The sequence below is a fragment of the Entelurus aequoreus genome, linkage group LG03 (genome assembly GCF_033978785.1).
Source record: "Entelurus aequoreus isolate RoL-2023_Sb linkage group LG03, RoL_Eaeq_v1.1, whole genome shotgun sequence".
In the NCBI taxonomy this organism is placed as follows: domain Eukaryota; kingdom Metazoa; phylum Chordata; class Actinopteri; order Syngnathiformes; family Syngnathidae; genus Entelurus; species Entelurus aequoreus.
This window is the reverse complement of record NC_084733.1, coordinates 80,204,676-80,224,816: the sequence shown is the minus strand read 5'-3', so window position 1 is coordinate 80,224,816 and position 20,141 is coordinate 80,204,676. Positions and strand designations below refer to the sequence as shown.

The following is a 20,141-nucleotide window of genomic DNA, read 5'->3' as shown; positions in this document are numbered from 1 at the left end:
CATCAAACAAGAATGGGAAATAATTCCACCTGAAAAGCTTCAAAAATGTGTCTCCTCAGTTCCCAAACATTTACTGAGTGTTGTTAAAAGGAAAGGCCATGTAACACAGTGGTAAAAATGCCCCTGTGCCAACTTTTTTGCGATGTTTTGCTGCCAAAAAAATCTCAAGTTAATGATTATTTGCAAAAAAATATTACGTTTCTCAGTTCAAACATTAAATATCTTGTCTTTGCAGCGTATTCAATTGAATATAAGTTGGAAAAAGATTTGTAAATCATTTTTTTCTGTTTTTATTTACAATTTACACAACGTGCCAACTTCACTGGTTTTTGGTTTTGTATTTTATCGTCAAATTTTAAACATTTTATTGCATTTCATGGATTATAAATACCATCGAGCAACACACAAATATGTTTACAATGAAGCAGTTCTAAAATGAATACAGTCAAACAAAAATCATATATAACAGTGTTTCCCACACATTCATTTATTTGTGGCGGCCCGTCACGAAAGAATTACGTCCGCCACAACAACAAAAACATTTTTTTTTTTTTTTTTTTTTTGTCCTGTCCAACTTCTCAGGCAAATCATATAGTTGATGTAGATGCCCATATAGGCTGTTCAGATTTACTTTACAAAAGAGAAGTGTAGGATACTTCTCTTGTTACCTTATTTGTATTTGACCACTACTGTTTTCTGTTTATTTGTTACTGACTGTGGCAGGACACCTCTGCCTCTGTTTCACTTTATGTTGCTGGTAAATAATATGGTTGTAGTAGTAGGCTAAAGTTAAATTATTTAGTATGCACTAATTAAAGGGGCAGATCTTTAAGAGACATTTTAGCTTTTATATTTTATAAGATATATTTTTTGTAAGAACCACAATTAATAAAGATATTTCAGTGAATAACTTATTGTTCAAATCTGTATATGAATATGTACATAAAGTGTTGTAATTATATTGTAAAATGGATGGATGGATGGACGTTTAAAACAAAACTGTTATTATTAATTAGTAAGTATACATTTTTTGAGCCTTTTTAGAGAAAATCATATCACTGTAGTAAATTATGCAAATTATTTGATGATGTCATGGTGGCCACGCCCATAGCCACGCCCCCACCGCCACAGGTATCTTGGCAGTTTATGGGAAACACTGTATATGATTCTTAAATAAACTGTCAATAAAATAAAGTGCAAATGAAAATACAACTTCATCTCTTTAGTCATAATTTTGGCGCTGAATAATTTTCTCTCTGACTTAAGCTCCAGACTTCTGTTTGTTCGATATTGTCAGTACTGACACAAGTGGTGGAAACGCGTATTACAACTGAGTACCGCTGCGGCCCCTTACGGAACACAACTAAGGAATACATATTTTTTTAGCCGTCCAACAATGGTCCTTAGGTTAAGAAACACTGGTTTAGAAGGACCAGTTATAAATAATTGGAATTTTCTGTCAATTATTTAGTAGTTCAGGCTTTAACTGAAATGAATTTTTTAAATTTAAACGGGAATAGCAGATCCATTCTGTGTGTCATACTTGATCATTTCGCGATATTGCCATATTTTTGCTGAAAGGATTTGGTAGAGAAAATCGACGATAAAGTTCGCAACTTTTGCTCGCTGATAAAAAAAAAAGCCTTGCCTGTACTGGAAGTAGCGTGACGTCACAGGAGCTAGTATTCCTCACAATTCCCCGTTGTTTACAATGGAGCGAGAGATTCAGAGCGACAAAGCGACGATTACCCCATTAATTTGAGCGAGGATGAAAGATTCGTAGATGAGGAACGTTACAGTGAAGGACTGGAGAGACAGTGATGGACGTATCTTTTTTCGCTCTGACCGTAACTTAGGTACAAGCTGGCTCATTGGATTCCACACTCTCTCCTTTTTCTATTGTGGATCACGGATTTGTATTTTAAACCACCTAGGATACTATATCCTCTTGAAAATGAGAGTCGAGAACGTGAAATGGACATTTAAAGTGACTTTTATCTCCACGACAATACATCGGTGACACACTTAGCAACTGAGCTAACGTGATAGCATCGTTCTCAAATGCAGATAGGAACAAAATAAATAAACCCCTGACTGGAAGGATAGACAGAAGATCAACAATACTATTAAACCATGTACATGTAACTACACGGTTAAAAATTCTCAGCCTGGTAAGGCTTAACAATGCTGTTGCTAACGACGCTAAGGCTAATTTAGCAACTTAGCAACCGGACCTCACAGAACTATGATAAAAACATTAGCGCTCCACCTACGCCAGCCAGCCCTCATCTTCCCATCAACAGCCGTGCTCACCTGCGTTCCAGCGATCAACGGCGCGACGAAGGACTTCATCCGTGGGTTTGGCGGCAAGCATCGGCTAGGCGTAGTAAGTAGTCCTTGTTGTGTTGCTGTAAGTATTGTACTTAGCCGCTAATACACCGATCGATCCCACCTACAACGTTCTTCTTTGCAGCCTCCATTGTTCATTAAACAAATTGCAAAAGATTCACCAACACAGATGTCCAGAATGCTGTGGAATTTTGTCGAAGAAAACAAGAGGTTTCTGTATCGGGTTCGATGGGGTCCAACCACTTCCGTGGATTTTGTGACGTCACGCGCATAAATCATATCCAAAGGAGTTTTTCAACCGAAAGTGTGGCGGGAATTTTAAAATTGCACTTTATAAGTTAACCCGGCCGTATCGGCATGTGTTGCAATGTTAAGATTTCATCATTGATATATAAACTATCAGACTGCATGGTTGGTAGTGGGTTTCAGTAGGCCTTTAAACATTGCTTGTACAGTTTTAAGTTGCATGAAAATGGAAGTTTGGCTCCTGTTAGGGGTCCATCCATTTTTTCTCTTTTGCCCTGCTTGCCTCGTTGTCTCGTCCTGTCTTGTTTTACTTTCTTGTTGCCTCTTTGTGCACTGCTCTCCAAAATCTAAACAACGGAATTGATTAACTGTCCTCTCAACAAAATTGACAAGATCTCGGGTCTAGGGGAACCTGGTCCTGTCGGAACGGTTGTTGCTGGACACACGACAGACTCTTGGGAGAAGAGGAGTACCCTTCCAGTTGAGGACGTTGACGATATCCACCTATTGATACCATGTTAACAGGACATCTGCTGATTGGAGTAAGTGTTGCCCTGATGTCTCGAAAAATTGGAAGATGCTGGCAGCCATTCAAGGTACCATAAAATTGCCACAGATGATTGGACACTCAAAAAGTTTTGTGAGTTTGGACAACATCGGACCGTCTGCCTAGTCTATAAAATCCACTACACCTCCCTGATACCGAAGTACATTTCAAACTACTTCCTTAATGTAAATGACCGCCATAACCACAACACCAGGGGGAGCTCCACTAACCACGTTAAACCCAGATTCCGAACTAACAAAGGTCTTAACTCATTCTCTTTCTATGCCACATCAATGTGGAATGCGCTCCCAACAGGTATAAAAGAAAGGGCATCTCTATCCTCCTTCAAAACCGCAATAAAAGTTCACCTCTAGGCAGCTACAACCCTAAACTAACACCCTCCCCGGATTGCTAATAATCAAATATAAAAAATCAAATGCAGATACTTTTTCTTATGCCTTCTGATCTCTCTCGCTCTCTCTCTCTCTCTCTCTCTCTCTCTCTCTCTCTCTCTCTCTCTCTATGTCCACTACTTGCTGTCCATATCCTACCCCCCCCCCTCCACACCCCTGATTTTAAATAATGTAAATAATTCAATGTGATTATCTTGTGTGATGACTGTATTATGATGATAGTATATATCTGATAGTATATATCTGTATCATGAATCAATTTAAGTGGACCCCGACTTAAACAAGTTGAAAAACTTATTCGGGTGTTACCATTTAGTGGTCAATTGTACGGAATATGTACTTCACTGTGCAACCTACTAATAAAAGTCTCAATCAATCAATCAATCTGCCCTGCAGGATGAATTTGAGGACCAGAAATAGACAAGAGTGAAAAGTTTTAATTTGTTTTCCCTGGCTGCGACGTAGCAAGGTCATTGCTTGAAGACTCCCTCGAGGTCAGTGCAGCGAAGATGAAACAAACTCCTTCCCTGCCAACAACACCTGGAAAGATAAACTGTTCCTTTGCCACCGCTTGCGGAGTGACTCCAGGCCTACAGACTTAACCATACTTGCCAACCTTGAGACCTCCGATACCGGGAGGTGGGGGGGGCGCAGTCGGGGTGGGGCGGGGGCGTGGTTAATAGGGGAGTATATTTACAGCTAGAATTCACCAACTCAAGTATGTCATATATATATATATATATGTATGAAATACTTGACTTTCATTGAATTCTAGCTATATATATATATGTATATATATTTATTTTATTATACATATAAATTAAATAAATACTTGAATTTCAGTGTTCCGGGGGCTATCCAGTAGATGGCAGTATTGTCCTGTTTAACTTCTCCGTTCATGACTCGGCCACCGTGTTCAATGGAGAAGTCTGTTTTACAAAATGTACAGGCAACATAATTACATACCCCTTCCCATTCGAACTGTCCTGGATGAACTGAAATTCTTGTTTCCATTCGTTTTGGAAGTTGCAAGCGTATTTCTTCATCTTGCTCGTCGACGGCGTCGCCATGTCTGTAACTTCCTCGTTCTTCTGCTTCGTCTCCTTGTTGTGTGCGCAGTTGTGCACTCTACTCTCTAAAAGCCGTAGATGTTATGACGTCATTGGGCAGGCAAGCTGTTTATATTGTGGGAAAGCGGACGTGAGAACAGGCTGTCCCCACTCAGGTCCGCATTGAGCTGGAGGGGGCGTGGCCTCCAGCTCCGGCTGAATACCGGGAGTTTGTCGGGAGAAAATTTCTGCCGGGAGGTTATCGGGAGAGGCGCTGAATACTGGGAGTCTCCCGCCAAAAACGGGAGGGTTGGCAGGTATGGACTTAACACACACCATGGACCATGGCTACGTTTGCACACATACCCACATCCCACTCCATTGCCACCACTTCACCCCACGTGGTATGGCGGAAAACAGTGCCGCGCCCCTAGTGGCTGGCAGCTTCGGGCCGGATGCCTGCCCCCTCCTCTCCTGTTGCAAGTGTCGTGGTTTCTGTGTAAAATGTGTGTGTGCTTATTGGCTATCAATTTTTTTTTTCTTGGCTCCAGTCTAAAATTTACTTTTTTTACTCATCCTCCCCCAGTGTCTTACCTTTTCCCCACATTTTACGGGGCGTCGTAAGTGGCGACCCATCCCCGTTCCTGTTCTATTTGTTTGTCTAATCTTGTACGGGCGAAAATTTTATTTAATTGTACTTGTGCAATGACATTTAAGAGCATAAAGAGCAAATTGTTTCGTGTCGGGAGAACGAAGTCAAACCTCAAACAAATCCAAGGTCCACCAGCCGCTCTGAAAGAGTTCTTTCAAGGCTGTCCTTTTTCACGCAGAAATGAAGCGAGGCGGTTGAAAAGCACTATTCTCACAGCGCCCTCGAGTCGGTTCGTGTCAAAGCGATATCACCGTGGGCGTCACGGTTTCACGCGGAAAACAAAGACTTGTATCATATGTCAGCGGTGAATGTGAGATGAAGAGAGGAATGACAACCACCACGGCTTTTCAAACATCAATCCTTTAATGATGGACACTAACCCCCCGAAAGGCAGACTGTGAAGTGTGCCGGGACCAAAGAATGGAAATCAGGGGTGTCCAAACTTTTTGGGGGCCGAAACATATATACTGTATATATATTTATATGTGTATATATATATACAGTATGTATATATACTTATGTATATATGTATGTGTATATATATATATACAGTGTATATACAGTATACAGTGTGTGAAAGTTTGACTTCTGCCTTGGTTACTTGGTGACGACCTCCTTAAGGTTTTTTAATCACAAATATCAAGCAGCTAAAATGCGCCAAACATGGATAAGTGAGGAGAGTGTTATGCATTTCTTAAATTGTGCTCTGTAATGGGTTTAAATGGGTGTATTTTTTATGGTGCATGGACATTTGTTTAATATCCATACAGTTCAGTGAACACGTTATGTGTGACCATGTCTGTTGACGTTTTGTGTTGGTTGTGGGTTGTTGTTTTGTTTTTGTTTTTGCCACATGACTAGGGAAGGTTGTTTGGATTGGGCCATATAATTAAATGCTGTCCTACAATTAAGGGCCTACTGAAACCCACTACTACCGACCACGCAGTCTGATAGTTTATACATCAATGATGAAATCTTAACATTATAACACATGCCAATACGGCCGGGTTAACTTATAAAGTGACATTTTAAATTTGCCGCTAAACTTCCGGTTCGAAACGCCTCTGAGGATGACGTATGCGCGTGACGTAGACCGGCGAACACGGGTATGCCTTCCACATTGAAGCCAATACGAAAAAGCTCTGTTTTCATTTCATAATTCCACAGTATTCTGGACATCTGTGTTCGTGAATCTGTTGCAATCATGTTCATTGCATTATGGAGAAGGAAGCTGAGCAAGCAAAGAAGAAAGTTGTCGGTGCGAAATGGACGTATTTTTCGAACGTAGTCAGCAACAACAGTACACAGCCGGCGCTTCTTTGTTTACATTCCCGAAAGATGCAGTCAAGATGGAAGAACTCGGATAACAGAGACTCTAACCAGGAGGACTTTTGACTTGGATACACAGACGCCTGTAGAGAACTGGGACAACACAGACTCTTACCAGGATCACTTTGATTTGGATGACAAAGACGCAGACGTGCTACTGTGAGTATGCAGCTTTGGCTTCTAAACATTTGATCGCTTGACCGTATGTGCGCAACTTTTTTTTGCGTATGTACGTAACTTTTTTAAAATATATAAGCTTTATGGACCTTGGGTTAGGTGAACGGTCTTTTGGGCTGAGTGATTGTGTGTGTTGATCAGGTGTTCGAATTGTATTGGCGTGTTCTATGGAGCTAGGAGCTAGCAGAGGAGCTAGGAGCTAGCATAACAAACACGCAGGTGTTTTTATGCAGGATTAATTTGTGGCATATTAAATATAAGCCTGGTTGTGTTGTGGCTAATAGAGTATATATATGTCTTGTGTTTATTTACTGTTGTAGTCATTCCCAGCTGAATATCAGGTCACCCCCGGCTCTCACAGCATCTTCCCTATCTGAATAGCTTCAACTCCCCACTAGTCCTTCACTTGCACTTTACTCATCCACAAATCTTTCATCCTCGCTCAAATTAATGGGGAAATTGTCGCTTTCTCTGTCCGAATCTCTCTCACTTCATGCGGCCATCATTGTAAACAATAGGGAACTTTGCGTATATGTTCAACTGACTACGTCACGCTACTTCCGGTAGGGGCAAGCCTTTTTTTTATCAGATACCAAAAGTTGCAATCTTTATCGTCGTTGTTCTATACTAAATCCTTTCAGCAAAAATATGGCAATATCGCGAAATGATCAAGTATGACACATAGAATAGATCTGCTATCCCCGTTTAAATAAAAACAATTAATTTCAGTAGGCCTTTAATGTACTTTTGTTGGCTATCAGATGTCAATAAAATGGCAGCAATCGGACCAGTGGATATTTATAAATAACCCAGTGGAGTTGTTTATTGAACTTGTGCTGTCTCGCGGGCCAAATTGAAGACGCTCTTGTCCCGCGGACCGTAGTTTGGACACCCCTGTTGTAAATAAATATAGCTTCTCCTTCAGTGTGATGCGAACATTTTATTTTAAGGACCTAGCGACACTTGAGAGGAGCAATGGCGGCAACGGTTGGATTAGGTCAAAAGGGCAAAAAGATCGGCAAGGGAGGCGGGAGAAAGAAGACACGATGACGGCGGGAAGGTATCCACCCCCGTGAGGCCTTCGAGGGCGTGTGGATGTCAGTAAATTGCACTTCGTTTCAAGATGTACGGCCTCCGGGACTTGGGTCTGTGAGACGCCTGTCTCTTCAGGATGTAGGGGGACTTCCGCTTCAGCAGAGCCTCGCCGTTCTCGGGCGCGTACTCCTGGGAACCGTGGCGAAGCTGTCAGGATGAAAGGGACACACGGACAGTGGCGGGTCATTAAAACGTTGTCCTTTGAGACCTCGGACGCTTACAGTTTGGAAATACAAAGATAACAATTATCTCAAAAGCAATATTTTTTTATTTTATTTTTTTTGTGAAATCCACTCCTGGTCACGGGAAGATAGTTTTTTCTAAACATGCTGAGAAAAGTGACATCTTGTGAATTAAGCAGACATTAAACATTGTTACCATTTGCAAGTATTATATAGTAAACTTTGCATGCAGTTGCAATTCCAAGACATTAGATGGCAGTAGTGGTAAAACTAAGGTGTGTTGCGGTAGTCAGGAAGTAGTCTTTGCCTTTAAGTTGAATGTTAGGTCTGTCTTTTGTTCAATCCTACAAAGTGTTTATACTCGACGTACTATAGAGATGGATACCAAATCCAGTACTCTTTTTTTTGGCACCGGCCCTCCTTTACAACGGTGCCATGATACGGTACCTGGGTTGCCGACTCTTTGCACTTCAGCACTTGGCGACCTCTCCAGCAGCACTGAGAGCGGACTCAGCCAAACTACCTCTAGGTCAGGGGTCACCAACCTTTTTGAAAGCAAGAGCTACTTCTTGGGTACTGATTAATGCGAAGGGCTACCAGTTTGATACACACTTAAACAAATTGCCAGAAATAGCCAATTTGCTCAATTTACCTTTAACTCTATGTTATTATTAATAATTAATGATATTTACACTTAATTGAACGGTTTAAAAGAGGAGAAAACACGAAAAAAAAATGACAATTAAATTTTGAAACATAGTTTATCTTCAATTTCGAATCTTTACAATTCTAAATTCAACCGAAAAAAAGAAGACAAAAACTTTAAAAAATAATTTATGGAACATCATTAGTAATTTTTCCTGATTAAGATTAATAAATCCAATCTACACTTTGTTAGAATATATAACAAATTGGACCAAGCTATATTTCTAACAAAGACAAATCATTATTTCTTATAGATTTTCCAGAACAAAAATTTTAAAATACATTCAAAAGGCTTTGAAATAAGATTTCAATTTGATTCTACAGATTTTCTAGATTTGCCAGAATCATTTTTTTGAATTTTAATCATAAAAAGTTTGAAGAAATATTTCACAAATATTCTTCGTCGAAAAAACAGAAGCTAAAATGAAGAATTAAATTACAATTTATTTATTATTCTTTACAATAAAGAAATATACATTTACTTGAACATTGATTTAAATTGTCAGGAAAGAAGAGGAAGGAATTTAAAAGGTAAAACGGTATATGTGTTTAAAAATCCTAAAATCATTTTTAAGGTTGTATTTTTTCTCTAAATTTGTCTTTCTGAAAGTTATAAGAAGCAAAGTAAAACAATTAATGAATTTATTTAAACAAGTGAAGACCAAGTCTTTAATATATTTTCTTGGATTTTCAAATTCTATTTGAGTTTTGTCTCTCTTAGAATTAAAAATGTCGGGCAAAGCGAGACCAGCTTGCTAGTAAATAAATACAATTTTAAAAATAGAGGCAGCTCACTGGTAAGTGCTGCTATTTGAGCTATTTTTAGAACAGGCCGGCGGGCTACTCATCTGGTCCTGACGGGCTACCTGGTGCCCGCGGGCACCGCGTTGGTGACCCCTGCTCTAGGTGATGTTGCAATTTTCAATCCCAACAAAGCAATTGACTCAAAAATCGCTCCGGCGTGAGTAAAGTGAGGCTCCACTTTTCCAAAAATGCTAACACACATTGGCTTTGCTATTGACATGCTACTGATTAGCATTTAGCGATTTTAGCACCTCCAAATTTGTTGTTGAAAACTACAACTGAGATGTGCGTTCTATTCAAGCAGCTGGTGCGTAATAAGTACAATACTTACAGTGTTAACACTTTTCAGGGCACAACAAAAGGCTAGATTTAGCAAAGACTCAACTGACTAGGCAAATCACCCCAAGCATTTACCGATTTTAGCGCCTCCAAATTTGTTGATGAAAACTACAACTAAGATGTGCGTTCTATTCAAACAGCCGGTGCGTAATAAGTACAATACTTACAGTGTTAACACTTTTTAGGGCGCAACAAAAGGCTAGATTTAGCAAAGACTGAACTGACTAGGCAAATCACCCCAAACTATAGTGTATAGTTTGGGGTGATTCAAACGGAGTATAAACTATACTCAGAAATGTGATAATCAAACAAGATAACACAATTGTTTCTAATCAGTTAATAAATAAATTATCAATAAATATTGCAATATATTATATAATCAAAAACAATTATTTATCAACACACAAAAAAGTACCGGAAACTGGTATCGTTGAGTTGCTTCCGTATCAGTTCAAATGTGAACTGTGCCCATCCCTACTTATTACACACCAGCTGTTTAATTGCAACGTGCGTCTTAGTTGTAGTTTTCATTAGCACATCTGGAGGTGTTGAAATCGCCATGTAAAACTGCTAATGCTAACCAGTTGCATGTCGAAGGTACATTCATTTTAAAGTAGCATCGAGCTAGCGCGTTTTGAAAATTTGAGCCTTACTGTGCGTTTTCTACTATCAGGCAGGCTTGCTTTGCTGGCATGGGAAATGACAACATTATTTATAGAGACAATCCGGCTGAGTCCGCTGTCAGTGCTGCTTGAGTGGTTGTTTCCCCGGCAAGTGTTTGAGCCGGTGCCGAGTCTGCAACCGTTTTTTAGTCTGTTGCAACAAAGGTCTAGAAATATTTTATTTGTTACCTGGCAGTATTGACGAAATTAATTCGGTACTAAGGATGGATACTGTTCATATTTGAACCGTTACAGTACCAAATTTTGTGCATTTAAATAAATGTTTTTTTTTTTTAAATAATAAAATCTCATACTTTATTAGAACATTTTAAAATGAGCTGATTATGATGCTGTCCAGCTGTTATCTATTGTTGTTCTTCCACATTCCTGAGTCCCTGCTACAGTTGCAAGTCCATGACATTAGATGGCAGTGGCGAGTTGGTTCAGTCTTTGCTGTCTAGTCTCTTGTTGCGCCCTAAAAAGTGTTAACACTGTAAGTATTGTGCTGATTACGCACCGGCTGTTTGATTGTCACGTGCGTCTTAGTTGTAGCTTTCATCAACAAATTCGGAGGTGTTGAAATCGCCATGTAAAATCGCTAATGCTAACCAGTAGCATGTCAATAGCAAAGCCAATGTATATTAGCATTTTGGAGGGGCGGTATAGCTCGGTTGGTAGAGTGGCCGTGCCAGCAACTTGAGGGATTCGAGGTTCGATTCCCGCTTCCGCCATCCGAGTCACTGCCGTTGTGTCCTTGGGCAAGACACTTTACCCACCCTGCTTTAAATGTAACTTAGATATTGGGTTTCACTATGTAAAGCACTTTGAAGTCACTAGAGAGAAGCGCTATATAAATATAATGTGGAGCCTCACTTTATTTGCGTCGGAGCATTTTTTTTGAGTCGATTGCTTAGTCTGAATTGAAAATTGCAACAGGTCGTTTGGCTCCGTCCGCTCTCAGTGCTGCTGGAGTGATCAGCAATAGTGATAAAAGTCGAAATTAGTACCAAATAATTTTTTTTTTTTTTTTTCATTTTTTCGTCACATTGCACGCTTTTCCAGGCAAGTTCAGTATGAAGTGAACATCAAATCTCTGCGACCCACCCGGCCCTCCTGGCTCTGCAGCGCTCGGCAGATGTGCTGCAGCCTGTAAAGCTCCTCCGGCCTCTGGACGCCGCGCTCCTCTCCCTCCGCCTCCGCCTCCTCCTCCTCGCCGCTCCTCCACGCTTCCTGCCGCAGCCCGCTCAGCGGCCCGCACAGGTTGTCCAGCGACAGGCGCCAGTAGGGGGCGCCCTGCCGGCTCTGCTGCAGCTGCGGAGTCGAATGCATGAATTATGAACGTTGGGCTACGTGAGCCGGTGGAAACAATTGCGAGGGGCCATGAGATGGAGAGACGTCGCCATGGCGACATCTTACGGGAGCACGGCAACAACATCGCGGCGGTCTCACGTCGCAAAACGAAATTGTCAACATGGAGACGTGAAGGCATCACTGAACGTCAAGTCGCCACTCAACATGAAGGGACAATAATGAAGGAGTCGTCTCCTCATCCGTGGTGCATCATGTGTCTCCATGACGACGTACCCCCAGGAACGGATGGGGTCAACGCCATAGAAGCATGAGAATGGAGCATATGGATACAATAAGATTGAGACTTTGGGACATCTTCATCAAGAAGTAACAAATTCCCACCCGACTTAATGAAATATATTCAGAGTATCCCCAAAAAATTAGCTTTTTGGGGATTTTTCAAGATGTGGCCGTCTTTTGCTTTTCTTTCTGCATTGGGATACAATCCACGGGCAGCACGGTGGTACAGGGGTTAGTGGATGTGCCTCACGATACGAAGCGATCTTTCTGTGTGAAGTGGGTTGTACTCCGACTTCCTTCCACCTTCCAAAGACATGCACCTGGGGATAGGTGGATTGGCATCACTAAAATTGGCCCTAGTGTGTGAATGTTGTGGTGAGGTGGCGACTTGTCCAGGGTGTACCCCGCCTTCCGCCCGAATGCAGCTGAGATAGGCTCCGGCACGACCCCGAAAAAGGGACAAGCGGTAGAAAAAATGGATGGACAGATGGGGATACGATCCACTGTACTTCAAAAAGTATTGTCTGTGAGGAACCTCATGAAGAACCAAGAAACACCACAAAATAGGGCTTCGGCGAAACGATAACGATAATTATCGATATTTTTCATGACCTGTGGAAAATAAGAACCAGGAGAAAAATATATAAAATGCAAATAATATAAATAAATAAATATAACCTTCCTCTTATGTTTATGCTCTCAGCTGTCAAGGCAGAAAGGAAATGTCAACAAAAGCATGGAAAACACTCAATGTCAACAAAAAAATCAAACAATAAGCTCTTAAAATGAAGGTGAAAAAATAAGGATTTTAGAGATAAAGGGGAGGTGCGACACCGGCCGGTAGTTTAGCACAAAGTCAGAATCGAGGTTACGTCTTTTAAGCAGAGGATGAATTCATTAAACTTGTAAACAGAGAGAGAGCTGAGAAGAACTATTTTCTGCGGGTTTAGTGCCAGGACGCTACGGCTGTGCTCTAAAGGGTGAGCGCGGGCTAAGGCGGTGTGGTATTAGCGGTCTTGGTAGGGACGAGCGCCTTGCCTCATTTACTAACCACATTGCTTTACACTGCACACCAAATCTGATTATATTTTTTTTTCAGTTTAAACTCCCTAAAGTTCTTCAAATCTGATATTTTCTCATCAGGGTAGTAGTCTGAACCCGATTGGAATCGGATCTTTTCAAATGTGACTTCAGTCTAAATAGAAACGTGTCCCGAATGCGACTTTTTTTGGTCATCTTTTGGCGAGCTATGTCATTTGTGTCCCTGCCAGCGGAAGTAGGTACGTCATCACAACATCCGGTTTCTGTGAGCAAAGTATTTTTCCGGCAGACACATTTTTGGTGCATCACTAGTCGATAGTGCGCAAATAATAGGCTACATGTATGAATGTATATTTTCATTCCGAAGAAATAGCGATCAATGAAGGACTGGAATTGACGCCATGGCGTATTTGCTTATATTTTTCGTAAGTGAGTTGAAAAATAAAGCTAACGTAGATCCACGCTGATGTCCGTGTCTCCTCTACTTAACAGCCCTAAAAAGATTAGAACCCTCCCGAATATATTACACTATATATATTTATTTATACATTACATTACTTTAATTTATTTTCACGTTAAAAAAAAAAATCACTGATTTTTAAGGCGTTGCGACTTTTATTTTATTTTGTAGTAGTAGTTCCTTGTTGATTTACGGGATGCGGACAGATTGCTTTGTTGTCACTTTATCGAGGCCACATTGGGGCCGCATTGGGCCCTGTGCACTTCTATAGTGGAGTCTGATAAAGATCACATTGTACTTGCAATGTCAACAGTCAGCTGGAAAAAAATCTAATTTAGAAAAAAAAATATCGTATTTGGGCCACTTTGGCCTGCAGTAAAAAGGTAGTCTGTGATCCGTTTGAAAAAAAAAAATCCCCAAAAACATCATTCTGTCCAGGTGATTTGTCCTCTTTTGCCCACAATTTCTTCATTTTGACTTTCTCTTCTCACTCCATGCAAACAATCAACTGCCGCACAACCAAACCTGATGGATCGTCGATACTGTTACCTGATTGGCTGTCAGCGTGTCACTGATCAGTGATCACTTCCTGCGTTGCTCGGTTACCAGATAGTGAGTGCCTTTGTTCATGCAACCAACCTTGCTTCCATACTTCCGCTTTCTTATAACGAAGAAAAAAAAATTATATATATGTATACATATGTTTTTTTTTAATCTTCTTCGTTATAAGAAACCGAAAGTTGCGAAGCATGGTCGGTTGCATGAACAAAGGTCATATATATATATATATATATATATATATATATATATATATATATATATATATATATATATATATATATATATATATATATATACTGTATATATATATATATATATACTGTATATATATATATATATATATATATATATATATATATATATATATATATATATATATATATATATATATATATATATATATATATGATAATTTTATCTGTGTGTATAAAAATATAGATAAAACGTTCATATATAAACGTTTTATTCATCTTTATATATGTATTTGTATATTTATATATGTATGTATACATGTATGTATGTATGTATAAAAATATAGATACAACGTTCATATATGAAAGTTTTTTTCATCTTTATATATGCATATATGTATATTTATGTATATATGTATGCATGTATGTACAAAAATATAGATAAAACGTTCATATATGAACGTTTTATTCATCTTTATATATGTATTTGTATATGTATGCATGTATGTACAAAAATATAGATAAAACGTTCATATATCAACGTTTTATTCATCTTTATATATGTATGTATATAAGTATGTATGTATAAAAATATAGATAAAACGTTCATATATTAATGTTTTATTCATCTTTATATATGTATTTGTATATGTATATTTCTATATGTATGCATGTATGTATGTATATATAAAAATATAGATAAAACGTTCATATATGAACGTTTTATTCATCTTTATATACTGTATGCATATATGTATTTGTATATGTATATTTATATATGTATACATGTATGTATGTATAAAAATATAGATAAAACGTTCATATATGAATGTTTTATTCATCTTTATATATGCATATATGTATTTGTATATGTATATATATGTATGCATGTATGTACAAAACTATAGATAAAACGTTCATATATGAACGTTTTATTCATCTTTATATATGTATATTTATATATGTATGTATATAAGTATGTATGTATAAAAATATAGATACAACGTTCATATATTAATGTTTTATTCATCTTTATATATGTATTTGTATATTTATATATGTATGCATGTATGTATACATGTATGTATGTATATATAAAAATATAGATAAAACGTTCATATATGAACGTTTTATTCATCTTTATATACTGTATGCATATATGTATTTGTATATGTATATTTATATATGTATACATGTATGTATGTATAAAAATATAGATAAAACGTTCATATATGAATGTTTTATTCATCTTTATATATGCATATATGTATTTGTATATGTATACATGTATGTACAAAAATATAGATAAAACGTTCATATATGAACGTTTTATTCATCTTTATATATGTATATTTATATGTATGTATATAAGTATGTATGTATAAAAATATAGATAAAACGTTCATATATGAATGTTTTATTCATCTTTATATACGTATTTGTATATGTATATGTATGCATGTATGTATACATGTATGTATATATAAAAATATAGATAAAACGTTCATATATGAACGTTTTATTCATCTTTATATACTGTATGCATATTTGTATATGTATATTTATATATGTATACATGTATGTATGAATAAAAATATAGATAAAACGTTCATATATGAATGTTTTATTCATCTTTATATATGCATATATGTATTTGTATATGTATATATATGTATGTATGTATGTATATATAAAAATATAGATAAAACGTTCATATATGAACGTTTTATTCATCTTTATATATGTATTTGTATATTTATATATGTATGTATACATGTATGTATGTATGTATAAAAATATAGATACAACGTTCATATATGAAAGTTTTTTTCATCTTTATATATGTATATTTATGTATATATGTATGCATGTATGTATACATGTATGTACAAAAATATAGATAAAACGTTCATATATGAACGTTTTATTCATCTTTATATATGTATATTTATATATGTATGTATATAAGTATGTATGTATAAAAATATAGATAAAACGTTCATATATTAATGTTTTATTCATCTTTATATATGTATTTGTATATGCATATTTATATATGTATGCATGTATGTATACATGTATGTATGTATATATAAAAATATAGATAAAACGTTCATATATGAACGTTTTATTCATCTTTATATACTGTATGCATATATGTATTTGTATATGTATATTTATATATGTATACATGTATGTATGTATAAAAATATAGATAAAACGTTCATATATGAATGTTTTATTCATCTTTATATATGCATATATGTATATGTATATATATGTACGCATGTATGTATACATGTATGTACAAAAATATAGATAAAACGTTCATATATGAACGTTTTATTCATCTTTATATATGTATATTTATATATGTATGTATGTATATAAGTATGTATGTATAAAAATATAGATAAAACGTTCATATATTAATGTTTTATTCATCTTTATAGTTGTATATGTATATTTATATATGTATGCATGTATGTATACATGTATGTATGTATATATAAAAATATAGATAAAACGTTCATATATGAACGTTTTATTCATCTTTATATACTGTATGCATATATGTATTTGTATATGTATATTTATATATGTATACATGTATGTATGTATAAAAATATAGATAAAACGTTCATATATGAATGTTTTATTCATCTTTATATATGCATATATGTATATGTATATATATGTACGCATGTATGTATACATGTATGTACAAAAATATAGATAAAACGTTCATATATGAACGTTTTATTCATCTTTATATATGTATATTTATATATGTATGTATGTATATAAGTATGTATGTATAAAAATATAGATAAAACGTTCATATATTAATGTTTTATTCATCTTTATAGTTGTATATGTATATTTATATATGTATGCATGTATGTATGTATATATAAAAATATAGATAAAACGTTCATATATGAACGTTTTATTCATCTTTATATACTGTATGCATATATGTATTTGTATATGTATATTTATATATGTATACATGTATGTATGTATAAAAATATAGATAAAACGTTCATATATGAATGTTTTATTCATCTTTATATATGCATATATGTATTTGTATATGTATATATGTATGCATGTATGTACAAAAATATAGATAAAACGTTCATATATGAACGTTTTATTCATCTTTATACATGTATATTTATATGTATGTATATAAGTATGTATGTATAAAAATATAGATAAAACGTTCATATATTAATGTTTTATTCATATTTGTATATGTATATATATATATATGTATGCATGTATGTATACATGTATGTATGTATATATAAAAATATAGATAAAACGTTCATATATGAACGTTTTATTCATCTTTATATACTGTATGCATATATGTATTTGTATATGTATATTTATATATGTATACATGTATGTATGTATAAAAATATAGATAAAACGTTCATATATGAATGTTTTATTCATCTTTATATATGCATATATGTATTTGTATATGTATATATATGTATGCATGTATGTATATATAAAAATATAGATAAAACGTTCATATATAAACGTTTTATTCATCTTTATATATGTATTTGTATATTTATATATGTATGTATGTATGTATGTATAAAAATATAGATACAACGTCCATATATGAAAGTTTTTTTCATATTTATATATGCATATATGTATATTTATGTATATATGTATGCATGTATGTATACATGTATGTACAAAAATATAGATAAAACGTTCATATATGAACGTTTTATTCATCTTTATATATGTATATTTATATATGTATGTATGTATATAAGTATGTATGTATAAAAATATAGATAAAACGTTCATATATTAATGTTTTATTCATCTTTATATATGTATTTGTATATGTATATTTATATATGTATGCATGTATGTATACATGTAAGTATGTATGTATAAAAATATAGATAAAACGTTCATATATGAACGTTTTATTCATCTTTATATACTGTATGCATATATGTATTTGTATATGTATATTTATATATGTATACATGCATGTATGTATAAAAATATAGATAAAACGTTCATATATGAATGTTTTATTCATCTTTATATATGCATATATGTATTTGTATATGTATATATATGTATGCATGTATGTACAAAAATATAGATAAAACGTTCATATATGAACGTTTTATTCATCTTTATATATGTATATTTATATATGTATATATATAAGTATGTATGTATAAAAATATAGATAAAACGTTCATATATTAATGTTTTATTCATCTTTATATATGTATTTGTATATGTATATTTATATATGTATACATGTATGTATGTATATATAAAAATATAGATAAAACGTTCATATATGAACGTTTTATTCATCTTTATATACTGTATGCATATATGTATTTGTATATGTATATTTATATATGTATACATGTATGTATGTATAAAAATATAGATAAAACGTTCATATATGAATGTTTTATTCATCTTTATATATGCATATATGTATATTTATGTATGTATGCATGTATGTATGTATAAAAATATAGATAAAATGTTCATATATGAACATTTTATTCATCTTTATATATACATATATGTATTTGTATATGTATACATGTATGTATACATATATGTATGTGTATATATATATGTATGCATGTAAGTATGTATGTATAAAAATATAGATAAAACGTTCATATATGAAAGTTTTATTCATCTTTGTATATACATATATGTATTTGTATATGTAGACATGTATGTATACATATATGTATGTGTATATATATGTATACATGTTTACATGTATGTATACATATATGTATGTAGGTATGTATAAAATATAGATAAAACGTTCATATATGAACATTTTATTCATCTTTATATATACATATATGTATTTGTATATGTATGTGTATATATATGTATGTATGCATACATACATACATGTATGTGTATACATACATGTATGTATCTACTGTATACATGTATGTATGCATGTATGTATACATACATGTATGTATACATACATGTATGTATACATACATATATGTATATTGATAACGTTTTATTGCCGATCCCTAACACAAGGTCTTTGAACACAACCCAAAATGTCACTAACAGTAGTGCCGATCCAAGACTAATATCGCCTCCACCGGTTTATCTTCCAATCAGCGCACTCGCCTCGCGTTCACATTGTCGTCATGGAGCCCGGTGACACGTCACATTTCACACGCCTCCGAGCCCAGGAGACAGATCAATGTGTCACTCTAGTCCCTTCGGGCCACACCATCTCTCCACTCGTGACCACTTCAAGTCCGGGCCCGTCCCAGACCGTCCCACGTGACAGGAAGCCGAGGCCCCGCCACAAGAACGAGGCCTGACTCGGGCCCTCCCGTGTTACATGACAATGTTTCCCATACGTCCATTCATTGACGCGGTATCCCGCTACTGACACATTTGGACCACCACAGATAGATTTGTCCTTGCTCATGTAATAACTCATTATTATTGTAGCTTGTCGCTACAACTCCGTACAAACTGATAAGTGTTGCCAACTTAGTCACTATATTGACTCCATTTTGATTCTTCTGGAAAAATAGTGAAGAATGCAGGACGGGCTGCAGTTTTGTACCTTGGACGCAAACAAGCTGCTGAGGAGCTCCTCTTCTATCGCTCGCTGCTCCTGGTCCACGTCTAGACCTTGGGGAGTAGAAACAAAGCAGAATGAAAACTTTTTTTAAGCCAA

General features: G+C 35.3%; 1 protein-coding gene across 4 annotated transcripts in view; it reads right to left on the bottom strand.

Annotated features, from left to right (window-relative positions):
• Positions 1-6,795: 6,795 nt before the first annotated feature.
• nts (neurotensin) overlaps positions 6,796-20,141 on the bottom strand; it is a 45,811-nt gene continuing 32,465 nt past the window's right edge. For 2 of the 4 annotated variants that reach the window (XR_009825389.1, XR_009825387.1), the window contains 2 exons: positions 20,028-20,095; positions 7,925-8,004 (listed from right to left, as the gene is read on the bottom strand). Coding sequence is in view for 1 of the 4 variants with exons in the window: in XM_062042883.1 (XP_061898867.1) it covers positions 7,861-8,004; positions 11,654-11,860; positions 20,028-20,095 (419 nt within the window). In the remaining 3 variants the exon portion in view is untranslated. Of the gene's footprint in view, positions 8,005-11,653; positions 11,861-20,027; positions 20,096-20,141 lie in introns of those variants that run through there. The other 2 variants (XM_062042883.1, XR_009825388.1) reach the window with 2 other exon arrangements.